The following is a 19,684-nucleotide window of genomic DNA, read 5'->3' as shown; positions in this document are numbered from 1 at the left end:
CCCCCCCCACACACACTTGTTTTGTTTTGTTTGAGGCAGGGTCTGGTTATATAGCTCAGGAAGGCCTGGAACTCACTCTGTAGACTAGTTCTGGCCTTTAACTCCAGACAGTCCTCCTGTTTTAGCTTCCCAAATGCTGAGATTACAGGCATGAGGCACCATGCCTGGCTGGACAAGGTTCTTAAGCTCTCCTTCACCTGGGATTCCTATCAAGTCGGCATGAACACCAGAGGGGTCTATGTACTTTAAAGGATTAATTCAGTCAAGGCCATATCCATCCGGGCCTGGGCCCATTGGTTGGCTAACCTTGGATAACAGGAGTGAGAATTAGAACATTAGTACTGTTCAGCTCTAACCCACCTCCCCACTCCTCCACAGAGAGAGGGAGGCTTTCGAGGAGACAAGCTTTTGAATTCTCAGCTTTTCACAAAAATAGCCTCCACGTAGAGCCCCTGGTTGCAAGCAGACGATTTCTTTGTTACTCAGCTGCTGGTGGGTGGGTGGGTGTGCCTCCGCTGCTCACTTCCTGAATGAACAGCTGTGCTCTTGCTGCGCGTGGGGTGGGGGATAATCATCACACTACTTCAAACCCCGGCAGCCTCCTTCAGTCACTGCAACCGGCTGCCAGCTTGTGTTTACCAACAGCAGGGACAAGCCTCCAAGAAAGGAAATTGGATTCGAAGGGAGAAATTGGAACCTTGGTCCTAGCCTCAGCCTGGTTCACAAACCAGATCCCAGCCCGCACCTTTGAGGTAAGAGACCCCCACTTTCCATTCTCCATTCTCACACTGACTTCCCTTGCCACACCAGGCCCTTTCCTATTGCTCCATCGATGGGTGCCTACCCAAACTGAAGGCCTCACCCTCACCACAACTGCTTTCTAGGCTCAGGCAAGGCTGGTTCCTTCCTGTCACTTGAAGCTCAGAGAAATCTTCCCTGGCCACTCCTCTCTCCTGAACCCACCACTCAGTTCAAGGCCACTGGAAGGACAGCCGGCCAGGGTACCAACATTCTAACCCAGGGATCCACACTGGTTCTGATGGGCCAGGTTGAACCAGGGGTCCTGGGACTGAGAGGGGAGAGGTGACTCTACTCTGTAACACCCAGGAAGCAGGTCCCTGTAATGGAGAAAATGGATGGTAAGCTAGGAGAATTACAGGCATCCATTCTAGCCCTGACCACTCTTTAGTGGGAGCAAGTTGGTATGTTTGAAAAACATGGGTCAAACCAGGGTGGTGATGCACATCGGTCAGCTCAGTACTCAGGGAGGCAGAAGCAGGAAGAGTTTAAAGCTAGTTTGGACTACTTAATGAGTTCAAGATCAGCTCAGGTCTCTGCTCCATCACTCCATCATTTCTGAGCCATAGGACAGTGACGCCCATGGGAGGAGGAGCAGGTGGAAGGGATGCAGGAGGGGGAGGACAGAGGCAGGGGAGGAAAGGGAAGAAAAGATAAAAAGAGAAAGGCACAGTAATGATCATCCATGTTTGTAATGCCAGCATTTGGGATATAGAGGCAGGAGGCTTAGGATTTTAAAACTCCTCTGTTTTATAGCAAGTTCAAACCCAGCCTGGGCTACCTGAGACCCTGTCTCAAAAACAAACAAATCAGGCACAGATTGGTAGCACATGCTTGTAATCCTAGCATTCGGGAGGCTGAAGCAGGAGAAACACAAGGTCTGGGCTACACATCGAGACCCAATCTCAAAAGAAAGCTCTAATTGGTTAATTTTTTTTTTTTTAAGGGAGAAGCCAGGCTTGATGGTGCATACTTTTCATTTCAGCACTGGAGAGACAGAGCCAAGTGAATCTCTGAGTTCCAGGCCAGCCAGGGCTACATGGTAAGACCCTGTCTCTAAACAAACAAACAATAAGCAGATTTTTAAAAATTAAAAGGAGAGAGCTGGGCATGGTGGCACACACCTTTAGTCCCAGCACTTGGGAGGCAGAGGCAGGCGGATCTCTGTGAGTTCAAGGCCAGCCTGGTCTACGTAGTAAGTTCAGGTCAGCTGGGACTATAGGGAGACCCTGTCTTCAAAAAAAAAAAAGAAAAAGAAAAATTAAAAGGAGAGGAAGACAAAGAAGGAAATGGGGATTTAAAGGCAGAGGGTTCCTCTGTGTGGTCCTCAGAACAGGGCTAGAACAAAGGCCTCCTAGAACCACAGACAGCACCAACCCATACTGCCAGAAACCAAGACTGAGCATCATTGTTCTAAGAAGTTCTAGGAAGGCAGGGCTGTGTGTTAGCCTTAGGTCCAAACACCCCTGTAGCTAGGTAATAATACAGGCAGATTCTTCTTCCCTTGGTTGGTTTTTGTTTTTGCTTGAGACATGGTCTCCCTGTAACCTCAGCTGGCCTGGAACTCATTATGCAGACAAGAATGGCCTCCGTCTCACAAAGATCCGCCTGCCTCTGTCTCCTGAGTGCTGGGATCAAAGGCTGCACCACTGAGCCGGCTTCTTTAGTTTTTTTGTTTGTTTTTTGGTCTTTTTGAGACAGGGTCTCCCTGTAGCCCCAGCTGTCCTGGTACTCACTATGTAGACCAGGCTGGCCTTGAATTCACTGAGATCCGCCTGCCTCTGCCTCCCGAGTGCTGGGATTAAAGGCGTGGGTCACCATGCTTAGCTGTTTGTTTTTTAAATATTTAATTTTATTTATGTGAATGTATGTGTCTGTGTGTCTGTGAGTATATGTCAGGTGTGTGCAGGCGCCCACAGAGGCCAGAAGAGAGTGTCAGATCCCCTGGAGCTGGAGTTACAGACAGATATGAACTGATGGGAACTGTACTGAGTCCTCTGGAAGAGCAGCCCTGTTAACTGCCAAGCCATCTCTCCAGCCCTGTTTTGGATTTTCTTGGACACAGGGTCTCATCATGTAGTCTAGGCTAGCCTCAAATTCCCAATAATCCTCCAGCCTCCGCTTCCTTAGCGCAGGGATCACAGGTATGCACCATGCCTGGCTTGTTTTGATTTGTTTTTTGAGATTGGATTTCTCTAGGTAGCTCAGGCTAGCTTCAAACTTGTACTCTTCCTGCCTCACCCTCCTGAGTGCTCGGATTTACAGGCCTGCGCCACCACGCCTGGCCCCTTGTTATTTTAGGCCTGCCTCAGTAGTCACTGAGGTGACTCCAGGGGAAGACTTTTTTGTAAACTGAGACTGAGAAAGGACAGGAAGGAGGTAGAGATGAGCCTTTGTGGAGGCCCCTGCAGGCCCTGGGCTCACAGATGCTTTGCCTTGAGCTGCCCTTTTAGGAGAGGACTGCATTCATAAGCGATTTGTCAGAGGTTGGGAAGCCTGGGGTTGAGAGTCAAATCCAGGCTGTCTGAAGCAGGATGCCATCTCAGGCCTCTCTCTAGGAGTGAGCAACTGCCGTGTGTGTGTGTGTGTGTGTGTGTGTGTGAGAGAGAGAGAGAGAGAGAGAGAGAGAGAGAGAGAGAGAGAGAGAGAGAGAGAGAGAGAGAGAGAGAGAGAGAGAGAGAGAGAGAGAGAGAGAGAGAGAGAGAGAATTAAGCTCATTACTCCCTGTTTCTCCATTGGATTTAGTAGCCCCTCTCAAGAACCTAATATGTGTCAGAGATCAGTCCCTGTGATTACTCACACTCTTTTTTTTAAATATATTTAATTATTATTTTTTTTATGTGTATGAGTGTATTGCCTGCATGGATGTGAGTGCACCTGTGTCGTGCAATGCCTTGGAGGTCAGAAGAGGAACTGGAGTTAAGGATGGTTCATAGCTGCCATGTGGGTGCTGGGAATTGAACACACACCCCCCCAGCCCCTGTCCTCTGTAAGAGCAGTCAGTGCTCTTAACCGCTGGGCCACCTCTCTCTCTACCCACACTCTTCATTCCTAGAGACAGCAGACCCTCAGAGCTAAGTGCCATGTGCTGGGATTACTGAGGCTCCAGAGCAGATGTCTGGGAGTCCAGAGGAACCTGACTTATTCCCAGAGGGTCTGCTCTCTGCTCTGGTCTCCTCCCAGACTCTCTCTCTCCCACCCTGCAAGACCCCCGGTGTGTGCACAGACACACAGCCCCTCCCCCCAGCACCCCACTTGCTCTCCAGGCACTGCAGCCTTCCTCCTCCTCAGCACTCCTCAGTAGCTACCCTGACCTGGTAGGGCAAATTATACCTTGGCCCAGCAATAAAAGCCACTTTCCAGAACAAGGAAGCTTTAAAGCTCTGACAGATGCAGCGAAGCCACTCACCCAGCGCTGCCTGGCTCAGGAGGTGGTGTCTGGGACCGAGGGGACAGAGCCTAGTGTCCCTTTAAGCAAGGAGTACAAATTCCCATCCCAGTCCCTCCCTCCTGCTCATCCTGACGTCAGCAGGAAGGCGTGTGTGAGTGAGTGAGGGGCTGAGGTGCCGCCTGCAAATAACACACACACACACACACACACACACACACACACAAGAGCGCATCTTCTAGACCTGTCCCCTGCCAGCCAGCTCCGCGTGCCGGAGAGGTAGGGTGCTGCCCATTGCAGGAGGCAGTGCCTGGACCCCAGCTGCCCGGCCGAGGTAAGGAGCAGCATGGGGGTGCTGAGGGCAGCTGGTGATGGGAACTGTGACAGGGGTGGGTGGCACCAGGAAAGGGTATGCAAGGTGAGGATGGAAAGGTAGGTGCTGGACCAGCCCAGTCTGCCTTCAGAGGATGCTCAGGATGCAGAGGATCCCACCGCCCCTCTATTTTCTCCCCTTGACCCTCAAGGGAAGCCAAGGTGGAGTGGTTCCTGTGGGTGTGAATGCATGTGTGTGTCTGTGTCTGGGACTTGTGTCTGGCTCAGGAGGCAGAGAACAGCAGGTTCCTGCCAAGCTGCAGCCTCCAGTCTGGGAACTGGGTGAGGGAAAGCCAGTGGCTGGAGGAACCAGGGCTCCTTCCAAGACCCTGAAAGGCAACTTCAGCCAGGAGCATTGCTGGTCTTTCCTCTGGAATCTGGGCTGGGGCTGGGGAAGGAGGGGAGGGACCACTGGACCCAGAACAGCTGTGTTCTTCTGACTCTATTTTTCCCCAGTGTAATGAGAATAATTGTGTCAACTGGCTTGGAGATGTGGCTCCATGTTATTTTTGCCTGATGCCACCTCACTGGGTCCTTGCTTCTTCCCAGCCTGCTGGGCTTGTCTGTTTGAATTACCACCCCTCTCCTTGCCTGGGTGCAGCCCACCACAGGGTTGGGGTGATAAGCTGAGGCCTGCTGGACCACCCCCTGCTGTGGGATGCATGGACTCAGGCTGGCATCAGACCCCTGAGTGATCTGACCCTGGCACAAGGAGACTAAGTGGAGATAAGGGGCGATGCTGGCACCCACAAGGAGACAGCAGGTTCCTGCCAGGCTGGCAAGCTGGCAGGCTCTTCCCAGGGAGAAGGAGGGGGACAGGAGCTAGAACAATAATAAATACAGAGTGTGAACTGCTGCAGCCGCTGGGGCTGGGGGAGGGGAGGAGGAAGCGTGCGGGGGGGGCACCCTCTCTGAGCCTGGCACCGGGCCGCCTGGATGCCATCCAGTCAGAGCCTTTGCCTGGGAAGGAGGATTTCCAGGCCTGTTTCCCAAACCTGACTCCATCCCAGAGGCCTCTGGACCCTCCAGACTCTCAGTCTCTTCCTCACAGACTCCCCCATATTTCCTTAAAAGTCTTTCCCATCCTCATCTGTCTAGTCCTACCTCCAAAAGCCACGTCTGGTACAAACAGAAGCTGGCAGCACAGGGTCCCGGGAGGACACATTAGTTTGTCCCAGGCCTGGCGACAGAAGACTGAGTAGCCGAGGATTGAAGATGCCGATTGGCTTGAGAGGGCTCCCCTGGGACCCTCAAGGACTCACATGGACGGCTGGATGGTGAAGAAGGGACATTTGCCAGTCCACCTACAGACAGGACCCCCTCCCCACTTTGCAGGTGACACCCAGCAGAGTGAGTTGGGCTGCAATGATCATATCTGCTAGTTATAAGCCCAGTGTCCAGACCCAGACCCTTGTTGGTAGGCAGCTTGGTCCTTTGTCCAGGTAGCACAGCAACATGGGGGACTAAAAGCAGAGGGGTAAGGCTCTTAGTCTGTCTTTCCCCTCCTACCTAGAGAAAAGACAGTCACCAGGCAGGGGTGGCTTAACGTCCTGGAGAACTCAGGGTCCTGACTACACTGTGCATTCCTACTCTGTCACTGTGTGTGACTTGGACCAGTATGATCTTCTCTCCAGGAGGACTCAGAATGGGAAGGTGACTTGCCTTGGGTCACATAGCCAGGTAGAGGTGAAGCTGGTATGTGAACTTGGCTCTTGGTACTATTCCAGCTGTCCTCTCCCCCTAACCAATGCCAGAGAAGCCCAGAGCTCTGATGCACAATAGCCTCAGGGCAGCCTGAGCATGTGATCAGGAGGGTAAAGGGGTTCTTAAATAATTAATATCTAGTATTGACTGGGATAGACCTTAGAACACACACACACACACACACACACACACACACACACACAGTGGGAGGGAAGGGAACAAGGTTTAATTAGGTCACCTCCAGCTGCAGGAGAGCTTTTGCCACTGATGTATTTTAAGGAGCATTTGGGAAGCTCGGGGGAGGGAGGAGCCAGGAAGGTGCCACTTGTGTCAGTGGTCCCAGGATTGTTCTGTCACCTTCCCAGAACCCAGCATAGACAAGCCCAAGACATTCAACGAGCCCTTCTGCTGCCCGCCTTGTATTCCCTGACTTCTTATTTCCACTCCTCCTCCGCAGCACCCCCATAATGGGCCCCGACTTGGGGCTGGGACAGTTTTATTGGGGGAGTTGTTTTTAAGCTTCACAAAGTTGGTGAGTGATTCACCCAAGGTCATGGTCTGAGTCAGCAAAATACCAGAAATAGAACCCTGAGTCTTGGCTCCCTAGTTCTTCCTCAGCCCTGAGCTTTTCTAGGGGAGGCAGGAAGGAGGGCTTTGTCCAGGGAATCCACGGTCTTCCCTCCTTACCTCAGCTGCACACCTCTCCTCTAGGCATCTCCTGGGTGCAGGACAAGGCTCTTCACCCCTCTGGGCCTCAGTTTACTCTTCTAAAGAATGGGCATGCTGGTGATATTGAGTAAGATTCTTATGAGGCCCAAATAGATGGTAGTAGAGACTTGACAAATCAGGACTGACCACACTGTGTTTGAATCAGTGAGTCTCTTACCACCTCACTGGATGGAAATCTTCTAAGGCCAGGATTGTCTCCTTTTTACATACTGGCCCTGTGTGTGTATGTGTGTGTGTGTGTGTGTGTGTGTGTGTGGCTTGTAGGACATGGGCTGGGAATCGCCTCCTTGGCTATGTCCACAAGTGTGTTTTTGACAATCTTAGGGAAGAGTCGGTCTGAACGTCGTTAGGCAACTGCCCAGTGATATAAATGGGAATAAAGATGAAGCCCAGAGAGGGACAGCTGTTCACCCCGTCACACAGTGCTGGTGGTTGAGCTACTTGCCTTCCCTCACCTGCTCACGTTGAAAGGGATCTTAGGGTCAAGACAACCACTGCTATCCCATCCTTTTTTAGGGGAAGGGATGGGGTTGATTACTGGAGCCAAGTGTCAGCTGGCCCTGGTCACCTGCTTCCAGGACTGACTCACTGTCCCGAGTGCCACGGTCCTGTGACACCGCATCACACCTTGGGTTGTCTCCCAACAGTGATGTTCTGGCTTTACCTCCTCTGGTTCCGGCACTGCAGAAGCGGTATATTGGAGCTTGGCTTTCAAGCAGGGAAAGGAAGGTGTGCTCAGCTGGAAGACCAGAAAGACGCCTACTGGTGGTGACACTGGCACAACTCCTGGGCTCCTCTCTCAGCCTCATTTTGACACAGAAAGTAATGGAGACCCAGCAAGGAAGTCACTGGGCTGCAAAAAAGCAGGAAAAGCAAGGTTTCAGGCTCAGGCAGCCTGGGTCCCAACTTTTTTTTTGGTGACCTTTTTGTGTGTGTATGTCCTTTTTAATTATGTTTTGTTTTGAGACAGAGTCTCAGGTTGCTTAGGCTATTTGAAGTCCCGGGTTTGAGCCCTAATACCACATAAACTGGGTGTGGTGGTACATACCTATAAAATCCCAGTACTGAGGAGGTAGAAGCAAGAGGATCAGGAGTTCAAGGCTAGCCTTGACTACATGAGACCCTGCCTCAACCCCCCCCACACACAATAAATAAACGCATTTAGAATAAAAACAAAACTGGCTGGAGAGACAGCTCAGCGGTTAAGAGCATTGGCTACTCTTGCAGAGGACCCAGGTTCAATTCTTTGCACCCATATTGTGGCTAACAACCATCCCTAACTCCAGTTCCAGAGAACCTGACACCCTCTTCTGTCTTCCACAGACACTGCATAACACAGGTGCACTTACCTATATGCAGGAAATACACTCATATGCATAAAATAAAAATGATAAATAAAATATTTACAAAACAAAGGCTTTTTGCATAGTGTGCCTGCATTCAACAGTGAGAGCCCTGGCTCCATTTGTCCTTTCCTGCATCAATATTGTAGAGAGACATTCTGAGCTGGAGGCTTGATTTGTTTTTTCTTGTAATCCTCTCCCTGGTCTCACTAGGGTTACAGAGCTGCTCCAGTTCCAGGGCCCTGTCTGGTCCTAGAGAGGACCGGCATCATTGTGCATACCTGTAATCCCAGTGCTTGGGGGAGGAGGCAGAGAATCAAGAGTTCAAGGTCATCCTCAAATGTAATACTACATATCCAGTTCAAATCCAGTCTAGGCTACATAAGACCCTGTCTAAAATAAAGCAACACAGCCAGGCATGGTTGAGCAGACCTATGATCCCAGCACTTGGGGGGTCAAGGCAAAGTATTGCAAATTCTAGCTAGTCTGGGTTACATAGGCTGTTCCAGGCCACCCTGTATAGTGACACTCTGACCTCCCCCAAAACAAAAATGGGGCTGGGGAGATGGCTCAGTCTATGAAGTACCTGATGTGCATGTATGGGGACCCATTCGCTCTTCAGCACCCACAAAAAAAAGCCAGGCCCAGCAAGCAGCATGGGCCTTGGTAATGCTAGCACTGGGAACAGGGGAGGGGAAAGGAGGATCCGTGGAACTCACTGGCCAGTATCTGGCCTCCACACGCATGCATACACACATAAACACACTCATATACCACACACACATAGCACATACACACATACACACTATGGCAACAGCAATGCAGGGCCTGACAGGACTCTAGACTTCCCACTTCAAAGCCCTAGAGTCACTCTGTCTTGGTTTTAAATCCTGCCTCAGATATTATGTCCTTGATTGAATCTTGGTTTCCTTGTCTGAAAAATGAGGTTCTAACTCCAGCCTGAAAGAGCTTATGTGTATGCATGTTTGCCTGCATGTATATGTGTACCATGGGGCCACAAGAGGGAGTCAGAATTCCTGGGACTGGAGTTACTGATGGTTGTTAGCTGCTAAGGTGCTGGGACCTGAACCCCAGGCCTCAAGAGTAGCCAGTGCTCTTAACCAGTAAGCCAACTCTCCAGGCCCTGATGTAGGAATTAAAAGAAGGGAAGGGAGTCTGGGGCAGGGGAGCCAGGCAGGAGGGGTGGAGCAGTCCTTAGGGATAGAGGGGGACTGTCCTGCACCCCACAGTTAGGAGCCAACCTTGTCTGAGAGAAGCTGCTTTCCAGGGTACAGCACCTGCCCAGCACTCCCCCCTCTACCTCTCCCATCTTCAGCAGAGCTCTTGAGGAGGGAGGACCTCTTGTTTCCAATCAGTTCCCTAGCTGGGGAGATGGGCCTGGTGCAGAAAAGCCAGGTCTTTGATGAGGCTGGCTCTGTCCAGCTCAGCCCCGCAGCGACTCCCCTGCTTTTCCTAAGGACAAGAGCCCAGGGAAGCCCTGCTCTTTCTGTAAATCGTTCCTCGACCATCTCTGATGCTGGCTCTGGGGAGGGGAGGCAGGAGAGACCACCCTGGAGCAGCCCCAGTGCGGCGCCTGCGTCTTCCTGGTAACCACTGTGGCTCCTCCCCTCCCAGCCCCTACGACCTCCCATCACTGATTGTCACTGCCAAGCACAGCACTAGGCTTGGGGAAATTGCAGTGGGGAGGCGCCGGCGCCCTGGTTCAGGGAGAGAAGCAAGACTCTGTCCGCACACGTCGAGGCCCGGGACGGTGCGCCTGGAGACTTGATGCCCGCCTTTACCTTTTGGCAACAGCATTATTGAGACACAATCCACAGTCCCTGCAATTCGGTCGTTTGGGGTCGGGGTAGAGCACTTACCTAGCTGCCTGGATTCCATCCTAGCACCAGAAACCAAAAATTAAAAAAAAAAAAAAAAAAAAAGGGGAAAAAAAATCACTTGCTTAAAGTGTACAGCCCAGCGGATCCAGTGTGCTCAAAACTGTCACCACAGTCTCTGAGTGAACGTTTTTAGCACCCAGCACCTCAAAAGAAATGACCTATCAGCATCAGGGACCTAGTACTCCCTGTCTGCTCCTCTGAGCCCCTGCTGATGGCTACTGACTCTCTGGCTGTGTTTTGCCTGTTCCGGACATCTCCGGGGAGTGGAGCCACATGTCCGTGGGCTTTTTGTAACTGCTTCTCCCATTTAGCACCGTGTTCTCAAGGTGCATCTGTGTTCTGGCATGAATCAATACTTCATCCTCGTCACACTGGCGCTCTACTCTGTGGCTAGGCTACACTTGGTTTATCAGTGTTTGGACGGAACTTCTTGGCCATTGTGAACAGTACTGCAATGAACATTCACGTACAAGCATGTGTGTGGTTGCCTCACTTTTTTCTTTTCTTTTCTTTTTTTTTTTTTTGTCTTTTTGAGACAGGGTCTCCCTGTAGCCCCAGCTGGCCTGGAACTCACTATGTAGACCAGGCTGGCCTTGAACTCACAGATATTTACCTGCCTCTACCTCCTGAGTGCTGGGATTAAAGGCGTGTAACACCATGCCTGGCAAGGTTGCTTCACTTTTTAAAAAAATGTTTTATGTGTATGAGTGTATTGCCTGCATGTAGGAAGGTGCATCCAGTGGAATTATGGGCAGTTGTTAGCTGCCATGTGGGTGCTGGGAATCGAACCCAGATCCTCTGCAAGAGCAGCCAGTGCCCTTAACCGCTGAGCCGTCCCGCGGCTCGGGTGTTTTCACTTGGCCTGCACTCCCGCTTTCCTTTGTTTTGAGTTTTGTTTTGTTTTGTGATAGGGTCTTTTTAAAAATATTTTATTTTTTTAATTTTTTTTATGTGTATGAGTGTATTGCCTGCATGCATGTGAGTGCATCCGTGTCGTGCAATGCTGCTGAGGTCAGAAGAGGGCTTCGGATTCCCCTGGAACTGGAGTTAAGGACGGTTAGTAGCTGCCATGTGAGTGCTGGGAATAGAACCGGGGTCCTCTGCAAGAGCAGTCAGTGCTCTTAACCGCTGAGCCATCTCTCCAGCCCCTCGTTTCGTGATAGGGTCCTACTCTATAAGGTAGACTGACTGGCTTGGAACTCTGTAGGTAGCCCAGGGTGGCCTTGAACTTGCTGCCTCCTGGAACTCTTGTCTCAGCCTTAGGAGTTGCTGGGATTATCGGTATGAGCCACTACAGCTGAGGCTTCTGTTTTTTTTCTCTCTAAAGTTTGTATGGTTGAGGGCCAGAGTGGGAGTGGCAGAGGAGGGAGTGTGTAGCTTAGCAGTAAAGTACTTTTGAAGCAAAAGTGAGACCCTAGTTTGAACAGGATTGTGAAAGCAGGTGGGATGCTTGGGGATATAGCATGGGTGAGGCCTGGGGAGGAAGGGTGGGAGAAAGGGAAGGAAGGAAGGGTATATATATCTCAGTACAAGTATGGCACCATGGATTCAATCCCTGAAAAGACAAAATTACAAATAAAAATTTTAAACTGGTGAAAAATTGTTACCCAGTCCACCCTGCCTCCTGGAGTGAGCTCAGAGACAAAAGCCCTACAGCAACTTGAGAGGGCTGAGGGCTGTGAGGAGAGTCAGGCCCCCTGGCCTGCAGCTCCCCTGGCTGGAGAGGAAAGGGGCACTGTGTCACCAACTCCACCCCCAAGGGATGGGAGGGCCAGCTCATTATCTCGTCCAGAAAAGCCCCACTCAATGTGACTGAGTGACTGCGCCAGACCTGCTACAGTGACTCAGGTTGGATGGGTGGGCAGCCCTTGCTCTGTGGCATTTTCAGGTAGTCTGGGCTCGGGACTTCTAGGGGATCTTAAATCATTTCCTGGAAACTCCATGCTCTGTGTGTGTGTGTGTGTGTGTGTGTGTGTGTGTGTGTCCATGTGTTGGGGAGCTGTGCATGTGCATGAGTGTGTGTGTGCGTGTGTATTGGGGAGCTGTTCGTGCGTGTGTGCGTGCGTGCGTGTGTGTCCATGTGTTGGAGAGCTCTGTGTGTGTGTGTGTGTGTGTGTGTGTATGTGTGTATTGGGGAGTTGTGCGTGTGTGTGTCTGTGTGTTGGGGAGCTGTGCATGTGTGCGTGTGTGTCCGTGCATGTGTGTGTGTGTGCGTGTGTGTGTTAGGGAGCTGTGCGTGTGCGTGTGTGCATGCGTGTGTATGTTAGGGAGCTGTGCGTGTGCGTGTGTGTGTGTGTGTGTGTGTGTGTGTGTGTTGGGGAGCAGGCACAAAACGAAGGCCAGAATAGACTTGCAGCTTAGGGACTCACCTCAACCTCCTGTAGCATGAGGAAGATCAGTGGAGTACAGGGGTGAAGGGATAGCCCCCATTCCTTTGTGACTATGGACTAGAAAAACATCTTATTCCAGGCTCAGCCAAGCTTTAAGACTCTGGAACTCATGAGGAAGAGTGAGGGGGTAGAGCACATGAGAAGGCCTTGAGATCTTTTCCTCAAAGGAAAACACAGAGTGGATTTTCCCAAGGACTTCTAGGCACTGAGCCCTAAAATACGTGTCAATAGATGGCAATGAAATAACCTACTAAATGTTTGTTTTTTGAGACAGGGTCTCTCTCCCTGTAGCCCCAGCTGGCCTGGAACTTGCTATATAGACTAGGCTGGCCTTGATCTCACAAAGATCCACTTGCCTCTGCCTCCTGAGTGTTGAGACTAAAGATGTATGCCACCATGCCTGGCTTACATGGTTTTGTTGTTGTTAATTTTATTTATTATTTTTTAATCCTATGAGTGTATTGCCTGTATGTATGTAAGTGCACCCATGTCGTGCAGTGCCCAAAGAGGGTGTCAGATCTCCCTGGAACTGGAGTTATGGAGGGTTGCTAGCTACCATAGGGTGCTGGGATCAAACTAGGATCCTCTGCAAGAGCAGCCATTGCTCTTAACTGCTGTCATATCTCCAGTCCCCTTAAATTTTGTTTTGTTTTGTTTTGTTTTGTTTTCAGACAGAGTCTCCCCTGCAGCCCTAGTTGGCCTGGAACTTACTATGTAGACCAGGTCAACCTCATCTCACAGAGATCTACCTGCCTCTGCCTCCCAAATGCTGGGATTAAAGGCATGTGCTAACGTTTTTTTTTTCAAAAATTTATTTTTATTTATATGTAAGTGTGTGTGTCTGTGTGAGTGTATGTGAATGTGTGCAATGGGAGGCCAGAGGAAGGCACTGGATCCTCTGGAGCTGGAGTTACAGGTGGTTGTGAGACACCCAACATGGGTGCTGGGAACTAAACTCAGGTCTTCCGGGAGATCAGAAAGTGCTCTTAACTGCTGAGCCATCTCTGCTGCCCAAAATGTTTTCTTAATGCTAGCACTGACCAGAGCAGTGCGTTCAGTATCTACTAAACTGGGATGTTCACATTTGAAGATTCCTTATTAATGAATGTCTTTGACTTAAATCTAACCAAAACCTGCAACATTATTCTTTGTACATTTTCATTATATCGTGTTAACAAGCATAGTTGCAAACAAATAAAATACTTGAGCTATTAAAAAAAAATGGGTTCATAGGACTCACTCTCCACACCACCTTCCCAGGGACTTTCCAATCTCCTGACAGAGACGGAGACAGAGACAGAACCTAAGGCTTTGCGCATCCTAGGCAAGCCATGTTCCTAGCCCTTCAACCTCATTTTGAGAGGCAGAAACTAGGTTAAGGAAAAATAGACCACGTTCCCAAGAGCTCACGGTATGCTCGCTGCTCCTGTTTTTATGCTTGCCTTAGAGCAACCTGGATATAAAATAGGAACCAGCACTGCCCCATAGTACAGAGCAGGAAATGGCATCAAAAGCCAAGAATTACTGACCGAGATCACAAGGCTGATAGGTACAGGAGCCAGGATCCAATCCCCCTTTTTCTCACCTTGTGGGCACTGCTGGGAGGTCAACATGTTCTGGGTATCAAAGGGCTGGGAATTTGAAATAGTTCACATTTATGCCAACTCTTGGCCATTGTGTGAGTAACCTTCCAGACCCTTGGAGTTACAGAATTAAATTCAAACTGGAGGGACTAAGAGATTCTTTTTGGTCCTTTTGAGACAGGGTCTCCAGCTGGCCTGGAACTCACTATGTAGACCAGGGTGGCCTTAAACTCATAGAGATCCCCATCTCTGCTTCTGGAGTACTGAGATTAAAGGCGTGTGCCACTATACCCAGCAGACTAAGGGATTCTAAAACAGGTTTTGGATTATTTAACAAGGTCTCTGGGGCTGGAGACATGGCTCAGTGGTTAAGAATACCCACTGCTCTTGCAGAGGACCCAAGTTCGATTCCCAGCACCCACATGGGGGCTACGAACCATGCTTAACTCCAGTTCCAGGGAAATTCGATGCCCTCTTCTGACCTCCGACGCATTGCACGACAAGGGTACACTCACATACATGCAGGCAATAGATTCATACACATAAAATAAAAATAAATAAAATTTAAAAAACAAAAACAAAAACGGGGCTGAAGAGATGGTTCAGCCGTTAAGAGCATTAACTTCAAAAAAGACCAAAAAAACCCCAAACAAAAAAACAAGGTCTCATATAGCCCAGGCTGGCCTCAAACTTACTATGTAGCCAAGGATGACCTTGAACTTCTGATCTTTCTTATTTATTTTTATTTTTTATTTTTGGCCTTTTTGAGACAGGGTCTCTCTGTAGACCCAGCTGTCCTGGAACTCACTATGTAGACCAGGCTGGCCTTGAACTCACAGAGATCCGCCTGCCTCTGCCTCCTGAGTGCTGGGATTAAAGGCGGGCGCCACCACGCCCGACTGGATCTTTCTTTTTTAAAAGAAACATTTTACTTATTATTTTTATTTTTTTTTATGTGTATGTGTGTGTTGCCTGCATGTAAGTGAGTGCACCTGTGTCATGTAGTGCCTGAGGTCAGAAGAGGGTGTTGGATCCCCTGGAACTAGAGTTACATGCAGTTAGTCACCGTGTGGGTGCTGGGACTCAAACCTGGGTCCTCTGCAAGAGCAGCCAGTGTTCTTAATTCTGAGCCATCTCTCCAGCCCCTGATCTTTCTGCCTCCACCTTCAGGGTGCTGGGATTCTAAGCATGTGCCACCATACCTGGTTCTATGTGATATTGGAAATCAAATTAGGACCTCATGGATGGTAGACAAGTACTCTACCAACTAAGTTGCATTTGTAATTCCTTGGAGTTTTTTTGTTTTTAATTTATTATATATACAAGCAGGTTTCTGGGATGCCAGTAGTACTGTTCTTTTTCTTTCCCTTTGGTTTTTTTGAGATAGTCTCCCTGTAGCCCCAGCTGGCCTGGAACTCACTATGTAGACCAGGCTGGCCTCAATTTTACAGAAATCCACCTGCTTCTCCCTCCTGAGTGTGCCCAATCTCTTGTTTTGTTTTTGTGCTATTAAAGCCAAAGCCTCACAGGTGCTAGGTATGTGATTGTCTTTTTGGTGAAGAGACTCAGGAAGGGAGGAGCCCTGAGTGGCCTGAAGTTGTGCTGTGAGGTGGCTGGCAGGAACAGTCCTCCCAATTTGTTCCCAGCCGCAATTGGCTTACCCGTGTTTTCCTCTCCTCCTTGCAGACGGAGTCCGTAGCTAGTGAGACCACCGAGCAGGGCCAGGCCGGGCCCTGCCTGAAAGGACACCAGAGTCCTTCACCGGCCCCTGTGAACCAGAGCCCACCAGGCTGTCCCACTGGCCCCACCATGACATCAGAGTCCACATCACCTCCAGCGGTCCCACCTCTCCACTCTCCCAAGTCTCCTGTCTGGCCCACTTTCCCATTCCACAGGGAGGGCAGTAGGATCTGGGAACGGGGTGGGGTCTCTCCTCGGGACCTGCCCAGCCCTCTGCCTACCAAACGAACCAGGACATATTCAGCGTGAGTACCTGCCCCTCACCTAGGCTCTGTGAACTTTCTTCAGGACAGTGCCAAGTCTGCCCATCCTCTGAAGACTGGAGAGCTGTGTGTGCCTGGCAGGGCTAGGAGTGTGTGTTTCTGTGTGTGATTACATGCCACAGTATGCATGGAGATCAGAGAACTTGCAGGAATTGGTTCTTCCTTCCACCATGGGTTAAACTCAGGTGGTCAGGCTTGGCAGCAAGTGCATTTACCCACTGAGCCACCTAGCCAGCTGTTCGTTTTTGTTTGTTTTTAAGATATGGTCTCACTATGCAGCCCTGGCTGTCCTGGAACTCACTATGTAGACCAGGCTGGCCTCAAACTTGCAAGTGCTTGAGGTCTGCTTTGGGGAGATATTCAAACCCAGGTTGCACACACAGTCTTCTTTCAGAAATTTGCCTTTTTTCTGGTCATGGTAGATAAGCACTCTACCACAGAGCTACAGCCCCAGCTTGACTCAGAAATCTTTTTTTGGGGGTCTTCCTGTAGCCCCAGCTGTCCTGGAACCTACTAGGTAGACCAGGCTGGCCTTGAACTCACAGAGATCCGCTGGCCTCTGCCTCTCAAGTGCTGGGATTAAAGGCATACACTACCACATCCAGCCTTGACTCAGAAATTTTATAAGTAGAACCCATTTCAGCCTAAACAACATCTGGAGGGAGGGTGCTATTCAAAGAGCGACACTGGCCAGGAACTAGGAGATATCCTTGCATACTGGGAGATCCTCGGCAGGTCAGTTGTCCCACTCTGGGCCTAAGTCCTGTTATCTGCCCAGTGAGGATGCTTTGGGGGCCCAGGGAGCATAGCTGTGAGGTTTATGGCCTGGGGAGGTTCCTTGAGGCAGGATGAAAGGAGGGTGGTGGTCCAGGAAGGGTGGGGTCTCCGGGTCACATTTCTAATCCCTCTACCCTATCCCCAGGACAGCCCGAGCCTCGGCTGGCCCTGTGTTCAAGGGCGTCTGTAAACAGTTCTCACGCTCCCAGGGCCATGGCTTCATCACCCCTGAGAATGGCTCAGAGGACATCTTTGTGCACGTATCTGAGTGAGTTCCCCTCCTTCTGTCTCTGACTGGGCACTGCCCAGTGTCCAGTCTCCCCAGGCCTCTCCCCTAGCCACTGTCTGTATTCCTGCTATCCCTGCTTTAAGGAGGGATGGGAGGTGGGCTGGGATCAGCTCGCAGACCCCAGAAGCCCTAGCACCCTCTTCTGGGACCCTGGGGTCTTGTTTTAGGATCATGAGTATCCTTAGAGAGCTAGACCTGCTTCTGGGCCTCATATCCTGGAAGGGGACTTGGGTGGAGGGGTAAATGAAGAGAGGTGGGTCTAGGCTTGTCCCCACCCACCTAATACCAGAGATGACAGGGGAGGTCCCTTAATTTCTCAGAGCCTTAGGAACCTCCTGGTGACTTTCACATGTCCCCCAGAAGAGGTAGGTACTATATAGACTCCCATTTTACAGCCTGGAAAGCCAAGGTCCTGAGCAGTGACGCTAGGGGCCAGGCCACTGTGGGGTTTGGGACTGAGCCTGCTGTTGGGCTGACCTCACTCTTTTGCTCACTAGCATCGAGGGGGAATATGTGCCTGTGGAAGGCGACGAGGTGACCTACAAGATGTGTCCCATTCCACCCAAGAACCAGAAGTTTCAGGCTGTGGAGGTGGTGCTCACCCAGTTGGCCCCCCACACTCCCCACGAGACATGGTCTGGCCAGGTTGTGGGTTCCTAGGTGGGGGGTGATCCTTATGGGGAGGGCAGGCAGCAGCCAGCTCTGCTCCCACTGTGCTGCTGACCAGCCGTTGGGTGTGTGCATTTGTCTGTTTGTACATCTTTCTGTGCTTATGGCTGTGAGTGTGCTTCCAACAACTTCATACAACTTCCGTGACCCGGACTGTTGTACCAGCCAACCTGGGGTTGGATGGAAGGGTGGCCACCAGCCCTGCCTTGGCCCGTCTCTCTTTCCTTCATGCCTTGCCATGTATACACATGACCCTCCTGCCCTCTTGCCCATTGTCTACCTACTGAGTCCCTGCAAGCCTGTGCCAGGTCAGGTGGAGACCCAGGGAGACCCTCTCCTATGAGCACCCTCATCACTGCTGTCCTCAGTCCTTCTCAGTCCCATGCCTGACCCTGGTCAGACTTTGCTTGTGCTCCTGTCTCCTGCCCTGGGCTGGGGTGTTTGCCATGGCCTGGATCCTTCCTCTCAGAAGCCAGGCCTCTGAGTGCTTTGTGGGGGCCTCTAGCTTCACAGGGAGGGGAAGAGGGCAAAACATGGAGGCTCATGGCACCCCGTCACAGCCTGGCTCATCTTCCTGCCCCTACTCTTTCAGTACACTGGACAGGCAGCAAACCGGGCTGTGGGCAGAAAAGGGAACCTGTTTTGTTTTCCAATTCTGTCTCCTCAGCCTGGCTGAGGCTCTTTTGAGCTCCACAGAGCTGGGTTTCTTCCCCTGGCTTCCTCCTGAGGTGGGGACACATTCCCCCCAGCTTGGATGGAATCATCTCCCCCACTCTGATGCACAAACCCCGTGGATGCTCTGCCCTGTGCTGGTCATCACAGTGTCTGAGGATGTGGTGATGGATGGATATGTGTCTCCTCAGGCAAGGCCAGGTCCAGGCACCCAAAGGACAGCCCAAGGCCTGGGAGACCACTGGCCTTGCAACTCCAACACTGGACCATCTTCGCAGAGCTGCAAGACATAGCCCCCATAGTCTCTTGACAGGCCAGCGGCGGGGTGGCTCTTATCTTTCCACCCCTCATGTGTGACTGTCCCTCTTACCTGTGTCCCTTCTAGACAGCCCAGTACCTGTTGGGAGGATAAGTGGGGTCACAGGCTTAGGGAGGGGCTGCCAGGACAAGAGCCTAATGGGACCCAGTCTACCAGTAACATTGGGGCTCAGATATCCAGGATGAGGGGGTCAGTGACTGTCTAGGCAGCTTGGTAGGTATCCCAGGACCACAGGGTAGAATCATTTGGGGTGTCTGTATCCCAGCTTGTCCTAGTACCCATTACAGAGGCCAGCAGCCCAAGAGGTGCTGCTAAGAGGTGCTGGCTAGCCCTTCCAAACACTAGGAAGGGGCTGCCTGTCTGACGCTCCACTGTGAGTTAGGCTTCTCCAACAAGGCCTGTCCCTGAGAAGCAGAACTACAGGATTCCTGCCCCTTGACAGGGAGCTTGGTACAGGTGGACCCTGGGGCCACCCAGCCTTCTCTCCTGTGAGCAGGTCCTTCTCAGGCATTGGCCTGGGGCCTCCTGGGTGGCCAAGGACAGCAGACTTCCTCCCCACTCTTGGGCCTACAGTGCCCAGGCAGAAACCTTTCCAGACCCCAGCCACGGACCCCCCAATCCCTCCTGGACCCCCTATCCCTCCTAACACTGGCAATAAATTCAACTGTGACCCACCCTGGCCCTGAGCTGCCTTTTTCTGATGGGGACCCTGGGGCTGAGGAAGAGCACAACAGTGGATCAAAGACC

The 19,684-nt window shown here is 51.2% G+C and overlaps 1 protein-coding gene across 3 annotated transcripts; it reads left to right on the top strand.

Moving 5' to 3' along the window:
• The first annotated feature begins 620 nt into the window (after nucleotides 1-620).
• Nucleotides 621-19,611, top strand: Csdc2 (cold shock domain containing C2). 3 transcript variants are annotated; one of them, XM_029569142.1, is made up of 5 exons: nucleotides 649-752; nucleotides 1,745-1,840; nucleotides 15,895-16,193; nucleotides 17,134-17,256; nucleotides 17,775-19,611. In XM_029569142.1, exons 2-5 carry the CDS (start codon nucleotides 1,838-1,840, stop codon nucleotides 17,935-17,937), a joined length of 588 nt encoding a protein of 195 aa, XP_029425002.1. In that variant the 5' UTR covers nucleotides 649-752; nucleotides 1,745-1,837; the 3' UTR covers nucleotides 17,938-19,611. The 3 variants fall into 3 exon arrangements, with proteins under 3 accessions (XP_029425003.1, XP_029425002.1, XP_008843020.1); XM_029569143.1 differs by lacking the exon at nucleotides 1,745-1,840 and having other exon boundaries at nucleotides 621-752; XM_008844798.3 differs by lacking the exons at nucleotides 649-752; nucleotides 1,745-1,840 and adding an exon at nucleotides 4,346-4,520.
• The last annotated feature ends 73 nt before the right edge of the window (nucleotides 19,612-19,684 follow it).

Source organism: Nannospalax galili, unplaced genomic scaffold (assembly GCF_000622305.1).
Source record: "Nannospalax galili isolate Female #2095 unplaced genomic scaffold, S.galili_v1.0 scaffold180, whole genome shotgun sequence".
NCBI classification, from domain to species: Eukaryota; Metazoa; Chordata; class Mammalia; order Rodentia; family Spalacidae; genus Nannospalax; species Nannospalax galili.
Note: the sequence above shows the minus strand (reverse complement) of the source record. Positions and strands in the feature narration are given on the sequence as shown.